The sequence below is a fragment of the Nicotiana sylvestris genome, chromosome 6 (assembly GCF_000393655.2).
Source record: "Nicotiana sylvestris chromosome 6, ASM39365v2, whole genome shotgun sequence".
NCBI classification, from domain to species: Eukaryota; Viridiplantae; Streptophyta; class Magnoliopsida; order Solanales; family Solanaceae; genus Nicotiana; species Nicotiana sylvestris.
The window spans coordinates 198,939,454-198,952,462 of NC_091062.1; the positions used below are offsets into that span (position 1 = coordinate 198,939,454).

The 13,009-nt window shown below is 36.7% G+C and overlaps 2 protein-coding genes across 2 annotated transcripts; both read right to left on the minus strand.

The window, feature by feature from the left end:
- Nucleotides 1-221: 221 nt before the first annotated feature.
- Nucleotides 222-8,536, minus strand: LOC104228815 (mitogen-activated protein kinase 9-like). Its single transcript, XM_009781359.2, has 11 exons — nt 8,024-8,536; nt 6,101-6,509; nt 5,858-5,985; nt 5,704-5,763; nt 3,414-3,563; nt 3,042-3,197; nt 2,797-2,934; nt 2,637-2,713; nt 1,640-1,741; nt 962-1,202; nt 222-590 (listed from the first exon to the last, which is right to left on the minus strand). The coding sequence occupies exons 1-11, from the start codon at nt 8,273-8,275 to the stop codon at nt 519-521; spliced, it is 1,785 nt and encodes a 594-aa protein (XP_009779661.1). The 5' UTR covers nt 8,276-8,536; the 3' UTR covers nt 222-518.
- A 1,644-nt stretch (nt 8,537-10,180) lies between these two features.
- LOC138871915 (secreted RxLR effector protein 161-like) lies at nt 10,181-10,789 on the minus strand. The gene has a single exon (XM_070149838.1). The coding sequence runs from the start codon at nt 10,787-10,789 to the stop codon at nt 10,181-10,183; it is 609 nt and encodes a 202-aa protein (XP_070005939.1).
- Nucleotides 10,790-13,009: the final 2,220 nt, after the last annotated feature.

The following is a 13,009-nucleotide window of genomic DNA, read 5'->3' on the forward strand; positions in this document are numbered from 1 at the left end:
CTTGAGCCGAGGGTCTATTGGAAACAACCTCTCTATCCTCACAAGGTAGGGGTAAGGTCTGCGTACACAGTATCCTCCCCAAACCCCACGGTATGGGATAATACTGGGTATGTTGTTATTGTTGTTGGCGAAACAGGCTATAAGTAGGCCAAAAGGAAGACACGATTTATCTGTATTTTGTAACGAAATGCACGATAGATCATAAAAAAGAAAGCCATCCCTCAAGACTAGAACTGTCCCTAGTATTTTTCATGTCAAGTCATTACAAACTTCAACTTGTCACAAGTAACTACAGTTTACTAAATAATATGAAGGTGTAATCTCCAATACACAAATAGCTGGAGAACATTTTCTCTTCCTGGTATACGAAATAAAAATTCATAGTATAAAAATAGCAACTGAAAACCTACCGTTAGCATCTGCCTGAAATGCAGGAGCAAACTTTTTGATTTATAGGACAAGGTGATACATAGTAGAGTAATCAAAATGTCAAATCTACCGCGTACGCTGGTAATAAATTAGGCATGGAGAGCAGCAACTTTTTGAGCTAAACCATCAACATCCTCGCTTTGCTCTTCAATTGGCTCTTCCTATCAGAAAAAATATGAATAATGCCAATCAATTAGATCACTATAGTAACAAAAAAATGCAGGAGCAATTTGTACTAAATTGGTTTTAAACGAAGATATTTGCTTTGAGTCGCCATTATTGGAATGGGCATTGCTTCTATGGTTCGAGCCGTGGAAACAACCTCTTGCAAAAATGCAGGGTAAGGTTGTGTACAATAGACCCTTGTGATCCGGCCCTTTCCCGGACCCCACACATAGCGGGAGCTTATTGCACCGGGCTGCCCTTTATTCCTTTTATACCATGAAAACAAGTTCTTCATGGTGAATGTCATTATATTCAACAAATAAAGCAGTCACCAAAAAGTAAGCAAAAGAAAAAGGATAAAAGTTACCTCTGTATTTCTTCTTTTAACTTCTATACACTTTGAAGCACTAATACTAGCACTCTTCAGCAAACTACGAGCACTATAGTTTGCCTTGTTTGGTCCATTTTGCATATTAGCATCTGAGTTCTCTGATCCCTCAGATTGCCCTGGTGGGCTCTGGAGAGTTGAAGCAACAGATGCTGAAGTTCGCTTTTCAAAATCATCGTTTTGGGAAGAGGTTTCATCTTTTGGTGCAGGAACCCGTTCTCTAAGATTGAGAGTATTCGAAAAAGAGACCAAGTTAATACCTTGACTAAAGATATAAATGGTAAACCACAAAATCACATTTGCTAAACCACTTGCTAAATATTCAAAGTTAACTTTGTTCAGGAAACATGCACAGCTTACAAAGAAAATCACGCCAACCTACTACAACACTGCCTGTTTAGAACTTCAATCTTAACCAACTCCGAAATGTTTCGGAGAAAATAATTTTAAAATTTAAATATATTTAACTTTCACCGTGTCTTTCAAATCCAAAACTTTAGTAACTGAGTTACACAAGACTTGAGCCAGAATAAGGAGCTTTTAATCTGGAACAGTGTGAAAATGCCAATATTTTCTCCAGACAAATGACTTCTAATTCTGCAGACTCCTGAAGAGACCTTTCCTCAGAGCAAAAGAACAAAACTATTGACTACGAACCTAGGCAAGGACGCATGCTGCCTCTGCAGTGGAGTGCTTCGTTCACCTTTACCATAATGCTCCTCAAGATGTGCAAACTGTCGCTTGAACCGATCAACACCACTAAATTGACATTAAAGAAAGACCATCAAAATAAGTATTCTCAAATAGCAGTACGAAACATTTAGTATAACATGTTCACAAAGTAGAAGCAGATACATAAATATACATACACACAGACACACACATATATATTGTGAATTAGTTGGCGGCTTGGCGTAACCCCATTAGATCCAAGACTGAGACATCAGCGCTCAAGAACAAAGGAGTCAATTCAAAAAGAGATGCACTAATATGAACATGATTTTGTTTCCTGCTGTTAAGAGCTGTTAGTCACCTTATCATTACAGAAATTTTGCAGGGCTTTTGTTCCTACGCAACACTATTGCCAGAAGAACCGTCAAAAATAGAGAGGGTTATATAATTAGATCAATTTGGTTCAAAACATCTTTTCTCCATCTCAGTTCTCAAAACTTGAATTTTGTTGATCACCAGAAGATTCATAGGCGTATGTGTATCTGGGGAAGGAGGAGGACAACCTCAAATAGAGCCAAACTAAAAAAAAGGATCAGTTCTGCCATGAAATATTCATAATTTATCACCAACATGGTTTCCTATGGGAGAAAGAGAACTTTAATGTTAGATAAAAGGTGATCCTTTCTTGAAAATCAGGATAAACAATAACGGTGTAGAGGAAGATAAAGGCCAAATCAACATCAAATTTAACACTTGAAACCAATGGACACACATTCACACAGCAGCAGGGGTACATGAAGGTAAGAAAACACTTTTATGTACTATTTTGAGGTTTCTTCCACTTTGGCAAAGAGCTGTGACTGCCCTCCAAACCTAGGTTATAGTTTTTGACTGGAAATTAAAAGACAAGCTTTTCAAGCAAATGAGGCAGAAGAACGTGCTAGAAAAAACTTTGTGGAGCAAGCTTTAGGTGGCTCCTAACCTTGGGTACATAAATCCACTAGTCTGATCTCCGCCACGAAGATACTCCTGAAGCATCTGAGGATGATATTCTAAAATCTGTTTGCACAGAGCAAGTTTAAATATTAATAAGTTGATCCATTTCACACAAATGGGAGCCATTATAATGGAGGAAACTGCACCTCCCGATAAATGAGCTCTCTAACATCTTCTTTTGCCAACTTTCTCCTCTCAAATTCAAACTCAAGCTTTGATATTGGGTGAGTGGATGGTTCACGGTCCACATTTGACAAACCACGGAAATAAGGATCACCCAGTGCCTAGAAAACAAGGTCATGAATGTGTGAGACACTCTTGCCACATTATCAGAGTCAAGATTTTCTTTGATTGATAAAACAATATAAAAAGTTCTCCGTTTCACAATTACCTCTTCCGCAGATGGTCGGTCTTTAGGGTCAAATGCAAGCAGGCGTTCAAGCAGGCGCAAAGCGAAAGGATCCACGTGTGGAAATTTTTGTGAATATGGAACAGGTGGTTTTTTCCGCATGTTACTGAGGTATCTTCTGGCCTTCTCATTTCTAATCTGCCAGTTCAGTAGAATTTCTTATGTAAAACAGGAAAAACTACAGTGGAATGTAAAAAAAACGATATACTGAGACCTCTCAGCAACTAATTTTTTCGCCTTAACCCTTGTTCTCTGATGTTCTTACTACAAGTAATAAGACGTCTTATCATCCCAATGATGCTGATCAGACAGAACATAACAAAGAAACCTGAGAAAGGAAGAGAAGTAACCAACCTTTGCAACAGTTTCAGGAGGAGGTGTTCCTAGCAAATCAGTCATAAGGTCTAATTGATGCACCACATTCTTTCCAGGAAATAATGGTTTTCCAGTGAGCATTTCTGCAAATATGCATCCGATGCTCCAAATATCAATAGCAGGAGTGTACTGCAAATGGAGAACTCTTAGAGATGGTACATGTCACAACAACAACTACTACTACTGCTACGGCTTAGTCCCAAACAAGTTGGGGTCGGCTATATGAATCCTCACTTACCATGTTTCTCCATTTAAATTCATCTGAAGACAACATTATACAAAATAAAAATGAAAAGTACCAGAAGTTCTCTATATTTTCTACTGGCATAGAGATAGTACATGTCATGGCACAAGTAAGTCAGTCTATATACATATATGTCAAAAACAGAAATAAACTCCCAACAAATATTATATGATGTAGTTGCTTCAGACTGAAATCACGTCATCACTGTTTACAGTTTTGACATCACAGTACAGAAAGAACAAACCCTCGTTGTTTCTGAAGTAGTGAAAACAATAACAAAACTCAAATCATTGTCTCAGTGTATGATGCAAAAGAGCAGCTCCTAGCTCATACCAAGCTCTTTACCGAAATGAGTCCAAGAGATACCTCAATCAGACTCAAGCCAGTCTTCAACAAGAAATTCTCAGAAGATCAACCTAGCCTGGCACATTCAGGCTCAAGGCCCATACCAGCCAACTAAAAGTTTAGTGAACTGTAAAATTGATCAGACAACCTAGGAACTCAAACTATAGTTACTCAAAAAGCAGAACCCGTAAAAACTGCACGATGTAAGATTAAGGACCTCGTGCACCCTCCGCACGAGATTACAAGGGGCCTAGTCCGTCACTTTTGGACTGGATCGATAAGTTGAAGTCAAAAATAGAGATTTTTTCTTTCACGCTTTTCTAACCTTGTTTAAGGCTTGGAATATCTGACGGTGGCACCACATTGACGTGGAGATTAACACTGAAATCCTTCTTCAACATCAACTTTATAGTTGAAATACACTCCTTGATGTGGACATACCACGATCACCACAAATGCATCTGCATACTCAGCACATTATCTTAGGCCAGATACTCCCAGACATAAGGGCAGGAAATACTTCTTGGGCTAGAAACTCAGAAACTCTCATAGACAAACTGCCCTAACTGTCTTTTTCGCAAGCAGGTTCCATTCCAAGAGATTGTTACTCTTCCCCCACAGGAAAAATGACCTGCGTCTTTGTATTCTGATGTCGAGACCTGACATACTTGCACCCACCAACAGGCCAAAAATGTGCATTCACTGTTGCAGGACCACCAAAGAGAAAGCTGCACAGCTTGTTCACGCCAGAGTATTACTCGCATTGAACTACGTTTGAGAGATTGATGTTCATGACAATCCTTTTCCTTAAGATGAAAAAGGAATCTTCCACTTTCTTGTAACTGCAAGTTGAATAAGTCAAAATACTGGGCTACTGTAAACGGGGACCTCTCACCTTCAATCCAATTTAAAGAATAAATATATTACTAAGCTCTTGAACTCGAAAACTGTCTTCCAGCAGGCTCTCAGATTACTTTTTCCAACAATAAGCTCCTCATTAATCCAATTGCCTTCCACTTGTAATGAACCTATGATGCTATACAGATAACACTGGTAATATGATAAAAAGCTTGAATCCTCAATTAAAACATTCTCCCAACCAAATGAAGTACAGACCAGAGAAAAAGTGGCATTATCAACGCCACAATAATGTGATTTATGCGTCTTCATCAAACTTGACCTGACTTTTACGTATGCTACAGAAACCTCAACATGCTTCCTCTCTCTCCACCAACCTCTAATCTTCCCTTCGTTTGAAGTGTGACCCATCACCTGATCTTGAACTTTGCAATCAAACAAGACTAGTTTGCAAGTTAATTCTGAAGGCATCGTTGAAGCTGCAATAAGTCAATAACCCTCCAGGCACTTGTGGGGCAAACAGAATATGGTATCATATGAGTTGATTCGGTATCAGCCACAAAAATATTTAAGTGCAAATATAGTTCAATCTACAATTTTTCCAGTCTTCTCCCAAGACAGAAACAGAGCGACATACAACCAAATACTATGAAAGAAAAGCAAAAGAGAGGAAACAAAAAGTGTAAAAAGATTAGAAACAGAAACTTGACCACAATGCATTATACCGAGTGTCACAAACTGTACTAAATATAAGTGTCATTGCAGTAATTGCAATTGGAATGAACAATTAACACTTTGGATATAGCTGATAAGCTAACTTACCTTGGAGAAAAAGGAGCCACATAGCTCAGGAGCACGATACCATCGAGTTGCAACGTAGTCCTTAAATACATGAAACCACAAGTATATCAGGAATCTCTCAAATCTGAGTACTAAAATAACGAGAAAAGAGGAGCCTTCTAGAACTCAAACGTACAGTCCAGAAAATAGCTGATGGCGTGTCATTAAATGATACACGAGCAAGCCCAAAGTCACAAATCTTCAATTTACAGTCAGCGTTAGCAAGGATATTCTTCGGCTTTAAATCTCGATGGAAAACGTTTGCTGTCGGGGGGGGGGGGGGCAAAAAGGACAGGTCAATTATCCCGAGGAAAAGTTAGCTTCTCCATCATATAGAGATGTGTCAAAGAGAAGGTTTTAACTTGTATAAAGAACAGACCTGTATGAATATATTTTAATCCGCGCAGAAGCTGGTACAGAAAAAACTGATAATGCTCAGGTGTAAGATCATCATTGGCCTTAATTACCTGGTGAAGATCAGACTCCATCAATTCAAAAACAACGTAAATATCTTTAAACTCTCGCCGAGATGGGGGTAACATGATGTGCTTTATTTCTACAATATCAGGATGCCGTAGTAGCCGAAGAAGCTTGATTTCTCTTAAAATTCTTGTGGCATCAGAGACATGCTCAAACACGTCATGAATCTTCTTGATTGCAACTCTTTCTCCAGTTTTGGTATCAACAGCAGACGCCACAACTCCATAGCTACCCTTGCCGATAACTTCCTGAATTTGGTATCTGCTTGCCTCTCCATATTCTGTGAAGAACTCCGCCTCCTGTGTATTCTGAATAAACAATGTTCCAGTCAAAACAAATGCGATTGATATATGCAGTATGAAACAGTTGCATCTTCCCCTCCCCTTACCCATGTAACTGACATAGAGATTAAAAAAAATTACAAGGAACGAATATGCCACAGAACAGTAATTCTGCAAAATATATTTGTCTAAGGCTACTTTTATGTGCTGGAAAATAAGCATACAATACAACAACAACGACGACCAAGTGTATCCCACAAGTGGGGTCTGGGGAGGGTGAGATATAGCAGCCTTACCCCTACCCTGGACGAGGCAGAGAGGCTGTTTTCGATAGACCCTCAACTAAAAAGATGAAAGAAGCACTGACAATAGTAATGACAGTACAAGATATTTAGAAAACTGAGACTAAGACAACAAGATGCAAGATGAAAGAAGCACTGATAACAAGTAATACAATACAATACAAGATATGTAGTAAGAGCCATCTAAGTTTAAAATAATACTATACTAACATTAATACTCAGTGGCGAAGCCAGTTTTCTGAAGGATGTTCAAACTTGAAATAAGTAAAAAAAAATTCCAACAAAGAGTGTTCAATATATGTTACGTACCTGTAAAACCGAATATTTTACTTATATACGTAGTGTAATTTTCCGACAAAGGATAGTCAATTGACCACCATAACTTAAGTGTGGCTTTGCCTCTGCTAATACTACATAAACAGAAGACAAAAGGAAACACTCGACTGCCTACTAACTTTCTGCCCTAATCCTCAACCTCCACATCCTCCTATCAAGGGTCATGTCCCCGGTTAGCTCAAATTGCGCCATATCCTGCCTGCTCATCTCTCAAATAGGCGTACAATACTAGAAGAAAATAAAAACATCAGGAAACAGATGCTCGGAACATGATCCTTCCACGAGCAAGACATATCTGATAGGTTTTCAACAAAGCCTACTAATAGATTCCAAGATTCTATAAAATACTGGTCACTCGCAGCAATTAGAACTTTACTTTTCCCAAGATTAAGCAATCAGAGAGGTAGCAAAGACTACAATTTCACACACACACACAAAAACAAACAAAAAATGGACGAGAATACAATTTAGGTAGGAAAGAAAGTTCAGTTTTTTGTTTTTGTTTTTGGTAACTCTAATTCACCCTACAATATCTATTTCATTTCAATGACCTCAAAACAAATAGATAGAACGATCTAAAAGATTAAAGGTGCGAACTTTACTTTCCTTTATCATCTTTAGCAATATTTTCTCCAGATATCAACTGAATTCTAATAGATTCCAATATTCTATAAAACACTGGTCATTGGAGGTAGCAAAGACTATAATTTAAAATAATTCTCAAGTTGGACGCAAATTTCTTTATACATACATTAAAAACAGACACCAACAAGATCATTTACATCAAATTGAGCTGTAAAATAATAGTCAAACTTAATCCAACCGCATGCACCATCAAAAAGTAAAAAGAACAAAAGTCAATAAACAGCAAAAAGCATGCTCCTGAATAGTTAAAAACCAGACCTTTTTGTGAGGATCCATGGTAAAAGGGAAATCGACCCGTTTGGGGACTTTGATAAGTTTAAGACCCGAAATGTCAAAGTCTTCAATAATGGTAAGTTCTTCTTCTGAAAAATGAATGGGTTTTTTCTCAAAATTATTAGTATTCAAGATCGAATCTGCATTGCTATGAATAATAGTAGTAGTTGTTGTAGTAGTTTTACGACGTTGAAACCAGCGACGAACTCCATCCACGAATGTATTACCACCCCCCATATACTACTACCCCCCTTCCCTTTGTTTCTTTTTTTTGTTTTCCCTAAACTGTCGTGTTGATTCTTGATTTCCTACCACAAGATTTCAGCATTCCACGCTTCCTCTGTCTCTCTCTCTCTCTCTCTCTCTCTCACACACACACACACGCACACTCTCTATGTCTCTCTCCTCTCTCTTCCACTAGTCCAGCGGTTTCTTCCGAGTTTATTGGTATTGTGCAGAGATGGTGGAAAGAGGAAAAGAGTAAAGCGTGGGAGGAGAGATGGGTCTTATTAATTTAGTTCTTCAAACATATATATATATATATATATATATATATATATATACACACCTTCACCCTGACAGTTTGGATATTTATATTATTTTTTTCCTACTAAATAATACTCCACGACTTCATGTTATTCCTCTTGAATTTGCCAATTGTTCCTAACGTTTGGTAAATGATGTTTATTCTTTTATGATGCCCTCTTTGAATTCGCCAATTGTTGATATCAACTTTTGGTATTTACGTGATACTTCTTATTTTCGAGGTTCACACTGATTAGTTTTGATCACACATTTAATATAAAATTTTAAGTTTTTCAAAATAATATTTATATATTTGAAAAATACTTAAAATGTATTAAATTACAATAATTCAAAAATTCGACATAACAAAACAACAACAACAACTACAACAACAAACCCCGTCAAAATATCTAAAAACAAATTAAAAGATTACCGTCAGAGAATAATTTATTTAACTTCCGAAATTCGAATACTATGACGGATGGAATACTATTTATTCCTTTATGTTTATGTTGTTCTCTTGAAGTTGTCAATCGTATTTCTATTGAAATTTAAACACACATAGAGCCTACGCAACAGAATATTAATAGGAACGTACCTTGAGTCATTGTTATTCAAGCGTTGTAGGGAATCGCCTTTGAAAGCTTTAGCAAAAAAGCCTAGAGAGTCTTCTAGCATGTGCCTATCGAAGTATGTCAGACTGATGGAGTCACAAGCATATTTATAGGTAGGCTAGAGACTTTTAGGCAATAACTTTAGCCTTAGGGACATCTCCATACATTATAATTGCCCTAGAGACTCCTAATAAAAATTGTTTCTTTCCATCAAAGAAACTACCATATATGCATAACTACACAATGTTATCTGATATATTATTTCCTTTGGAAGACAAGGTAAATAATTTATTACCTTATATGTCGGCCACACTAGAAGTCTCTAGAAGAGACTGTAAATTTTTAACATTCTCCCACTTGGCCCACATATTAAAATCACATAATCCTTTATGAGAGATAAACATATAATATGGTCATAGACTTTATCCCTCAACTAAAAGTTATGCAACAATCACTTTAACTAGAATATATTATTACATGGATCATGGCAGTCATGCTTTTAAACAAACACTTCCTTCCATGTATTACGATGCACAATACATTCTAAAAAAGTGTCTAACAACTTTATGAATGAACTTAATATAAGTCATTTAGAGTCCAACTTTATTGATCCAATAATCACAAATAATACATGAAATATCAAAAGTGTGCACTATCATGTATATCAAAATAAACATAATGTCTAGACAAACTGTTAGAGAACAAAGTAAGGCTAAATTGAGCTACTAAGACCCATATGGGTTACATGATCCTTGAAAATACTAGCCGGTAGACCTTTAGTCATAGGATCAACAATCCTCAAAGTAGTATTAACATGCTCAAGAATCACATCTTGCTTCTTCACATAGTCTCTAACCATCAAGTACTTTATGTAGATGTGCTTACTTCGGCTGCCACTTTTATTATTCTTAGAAAAGAACACTGCAGCTGAATTATCATAGAAGATTCTCAATGGCCTTGAAATGGAATCGACAATCCTAAGGCCGGAAATAAAGTTTTTCAATCATAATGCATGTGATGTAGCTTCATAGCATGCTATAAATTCAGCTTCCATTGTGGATATTGCAAGAATAGTCTGCTTGACACTTCTCCAAGGCACAACACCTCCAGCAAGAAGTAAAATATATCCTGAAGTGGATTTGACAGTGTCTTTGCATCCACCCAAATCAGAAACTGAATATCCAATCACCTCCAATGAGTCAGAGTATTTGTATGTGAGCTTAAAATCCGTGGTTCCATGCAAATATCTCAAAACTCTTTTACCCACTTTCCAATGGTCAAGACCAGGGTTACTTTGATATCTGTCAAGCATTCGTACCGTAAAAGCAATATCAGGTCTAGTATAGACCTGTACATACATAAGGCTCCCAACAAGCGAAGCATACGGAATGTCTTTCATTTGCTCCTTTTCCAATGCATTTTGTGGACATTGATTCAATGAAAATTTGTCACCTTTAATTATGGGTGCTACTATAGGTGAACAGTTCTTCATCCCGAATCTTTCTAAAATTCTTTTAATGTAGGCCTTTAGATACAGTCCAAGTAATTTTTGGGATCTGTCTCTGCGAATCTCTATGCCAATAACATAAGAGGCTTCACCCATATCCTTCATCTTAAAATTCTAGATAAGGAACTATTTAGTCTCGTGCAACAATCTCAAATCATTACTTGCAAGTAAAATGTCATCCACATATAGGACTAGAAAAATATATTTGCTCCTACTTATCTTAAGGTATATACATTGATTAATGATGTTCTCCGTAAATCCAAATGAAGAAATATCATTATGAAGTTTAATATACCATTGGCGGGAAGCCTGCTTCATCCCATAAATAGATTTATTCAACTTGCAAACAAGGTGGCTTTTGTCCTTATCACAAAATCCTTCAGGTCGATACATGTATACCTCCTCTTCATGATCTCCATTCAGGAAAGTTGTTTTCACATTCATTTGATGTAACTCTAAATCAAAATGAGCTACTAATGCTATGATTATTCTCAATGAATCGTTCTTTGATACTGGAGAGAAGGTTTAATGGTAATCATTGCTTGTCCTTTGAGTAAAACCCTTGGTTACAAGTCTGGCTTTATATCGTTCAATATTACCAAATAAGTCTCTTTTAGTTTTAAAGACTCACTTGGAACCTATGGTAGAAGACCCCTTTGGTAATTCGACGAGATCCCAGACTTTATTTTTAGTCATAAATTCTAACTCTTCTTTCATGGAATCATACCAAAGTATGGAGTTTTCGCTACTAATGGCTTCTAAAAATGAGCATGGATCATATTTTAGTCCAATATCATAATCAGACTCTTGGAGATATACAACATAGTCACTAGAAATTGCTGGTTTTCGAGCTCTTGAGGATTTTCTCACTCCCACTGGTTCAGGCACTTTTTCGGTGGGTTCAAGTAAAGCGTATTGATCTTCATGTGGCTCCTCAAGTGGTGGTGGATCTTGAACTTGTTGTTATTCAGATAATTCATGAGAATTTTTCTGAGCAATATTCATGTTCCTAATAAATAAAGGTCCCACAGGTGGTTTCCTTATTTCTTCCAATTCCACAATTTGAGTCAAACCTCCCACTCTCTTCATGCTCCTCAAGAAATTTATCATTTCTGGCCTCAATAATTTTAGGAGAATGAGAAGGACAATAAAACCTAAACCCCTTAGAGTTAACTGCATAGCCTATAAAATAATTGCTTATTGTTCTTTCATCCAACTTTTTTAGTTGTGGGTTATAAACCCTCACTTTAGTTGGACATCCCCAAATGTTTAAATGATTTAAACTAGGTTTCCATCCTTTCCATAACTCAAAAAGTGTCTTGGAAACAACCTCGGATGGAACCCAATTTAAAATATACACAATGGTTTTTAAGGCTTCACTCTATAAGGATAAAGGTAAACTTGATCTGCTGATCATGCTTCTTACCATGTCCATTAATGTCTGGTTCCTTCTTTCTGTCACACCATTTTGTTGTGGTGTTCCTAGCATGGTATATTAAGCAATTATACCTTCACTTTCAAGGAACTAAGCAAATTGACCCTTATCTGTGTACCTACCATAATATTCTCCACCCCTATCAGATCTTACAACTTTGATATGAGCACCAGTTTGTTTTTCTACTTCTGTCTTGTAAAATCTTAAAGCGTCAAGTGCTTCTGATTTGTTAAACAGAAAATAGAGATACATATATCTTGAATAGTCATCAATAAATGAGATAAAATATCTCTTACCATTCAAGCAAGAGATAGGAAAAGGTCTACAAATGTCTGTATGTATGATCTCAAGCAATCGCAAACTCTTTTTGGCACCTTTAGTTGATTTATTGATCTGCTTACCGTTTATGTAGTCCACACAAGTCCCAAAGTCAGAAAAATCAAGAGCTTTTAGAACTCCATCATTAACCAACCTTTTGACTCTTTCGATAGAGATGTGTCTCAATCTTTTGTGCCAAAGACTTGATGAGTTCTCATTAATAATACATCGTTTAGTGCCAATTTCTTTGTCATGCAACGTTAAAATATTGCATTCAAATGTGGGGTCTAGCTCAAGTTTATATAAATTTCCATTCCAATTTTCAAAACCAATAACTTTATTATCTTTCAAAAGTTTCACAAAAGGTTAACGAAAATTCAAATCATATCCACTAATAGATAGTCTTGAAAGAGAAATTAAATTTCTAGAATAGTCTGGAACATAAAAAGTATTTTCTAAATCTAAGTGAAAACCATCTTTCAAAATGAGCCTATAAGTCCCCACGCCTTCCACACGTGAACGTGTCCTATCACTAGAATAGACGTATTGTTCACTTCCTATCGGCTTCCTCT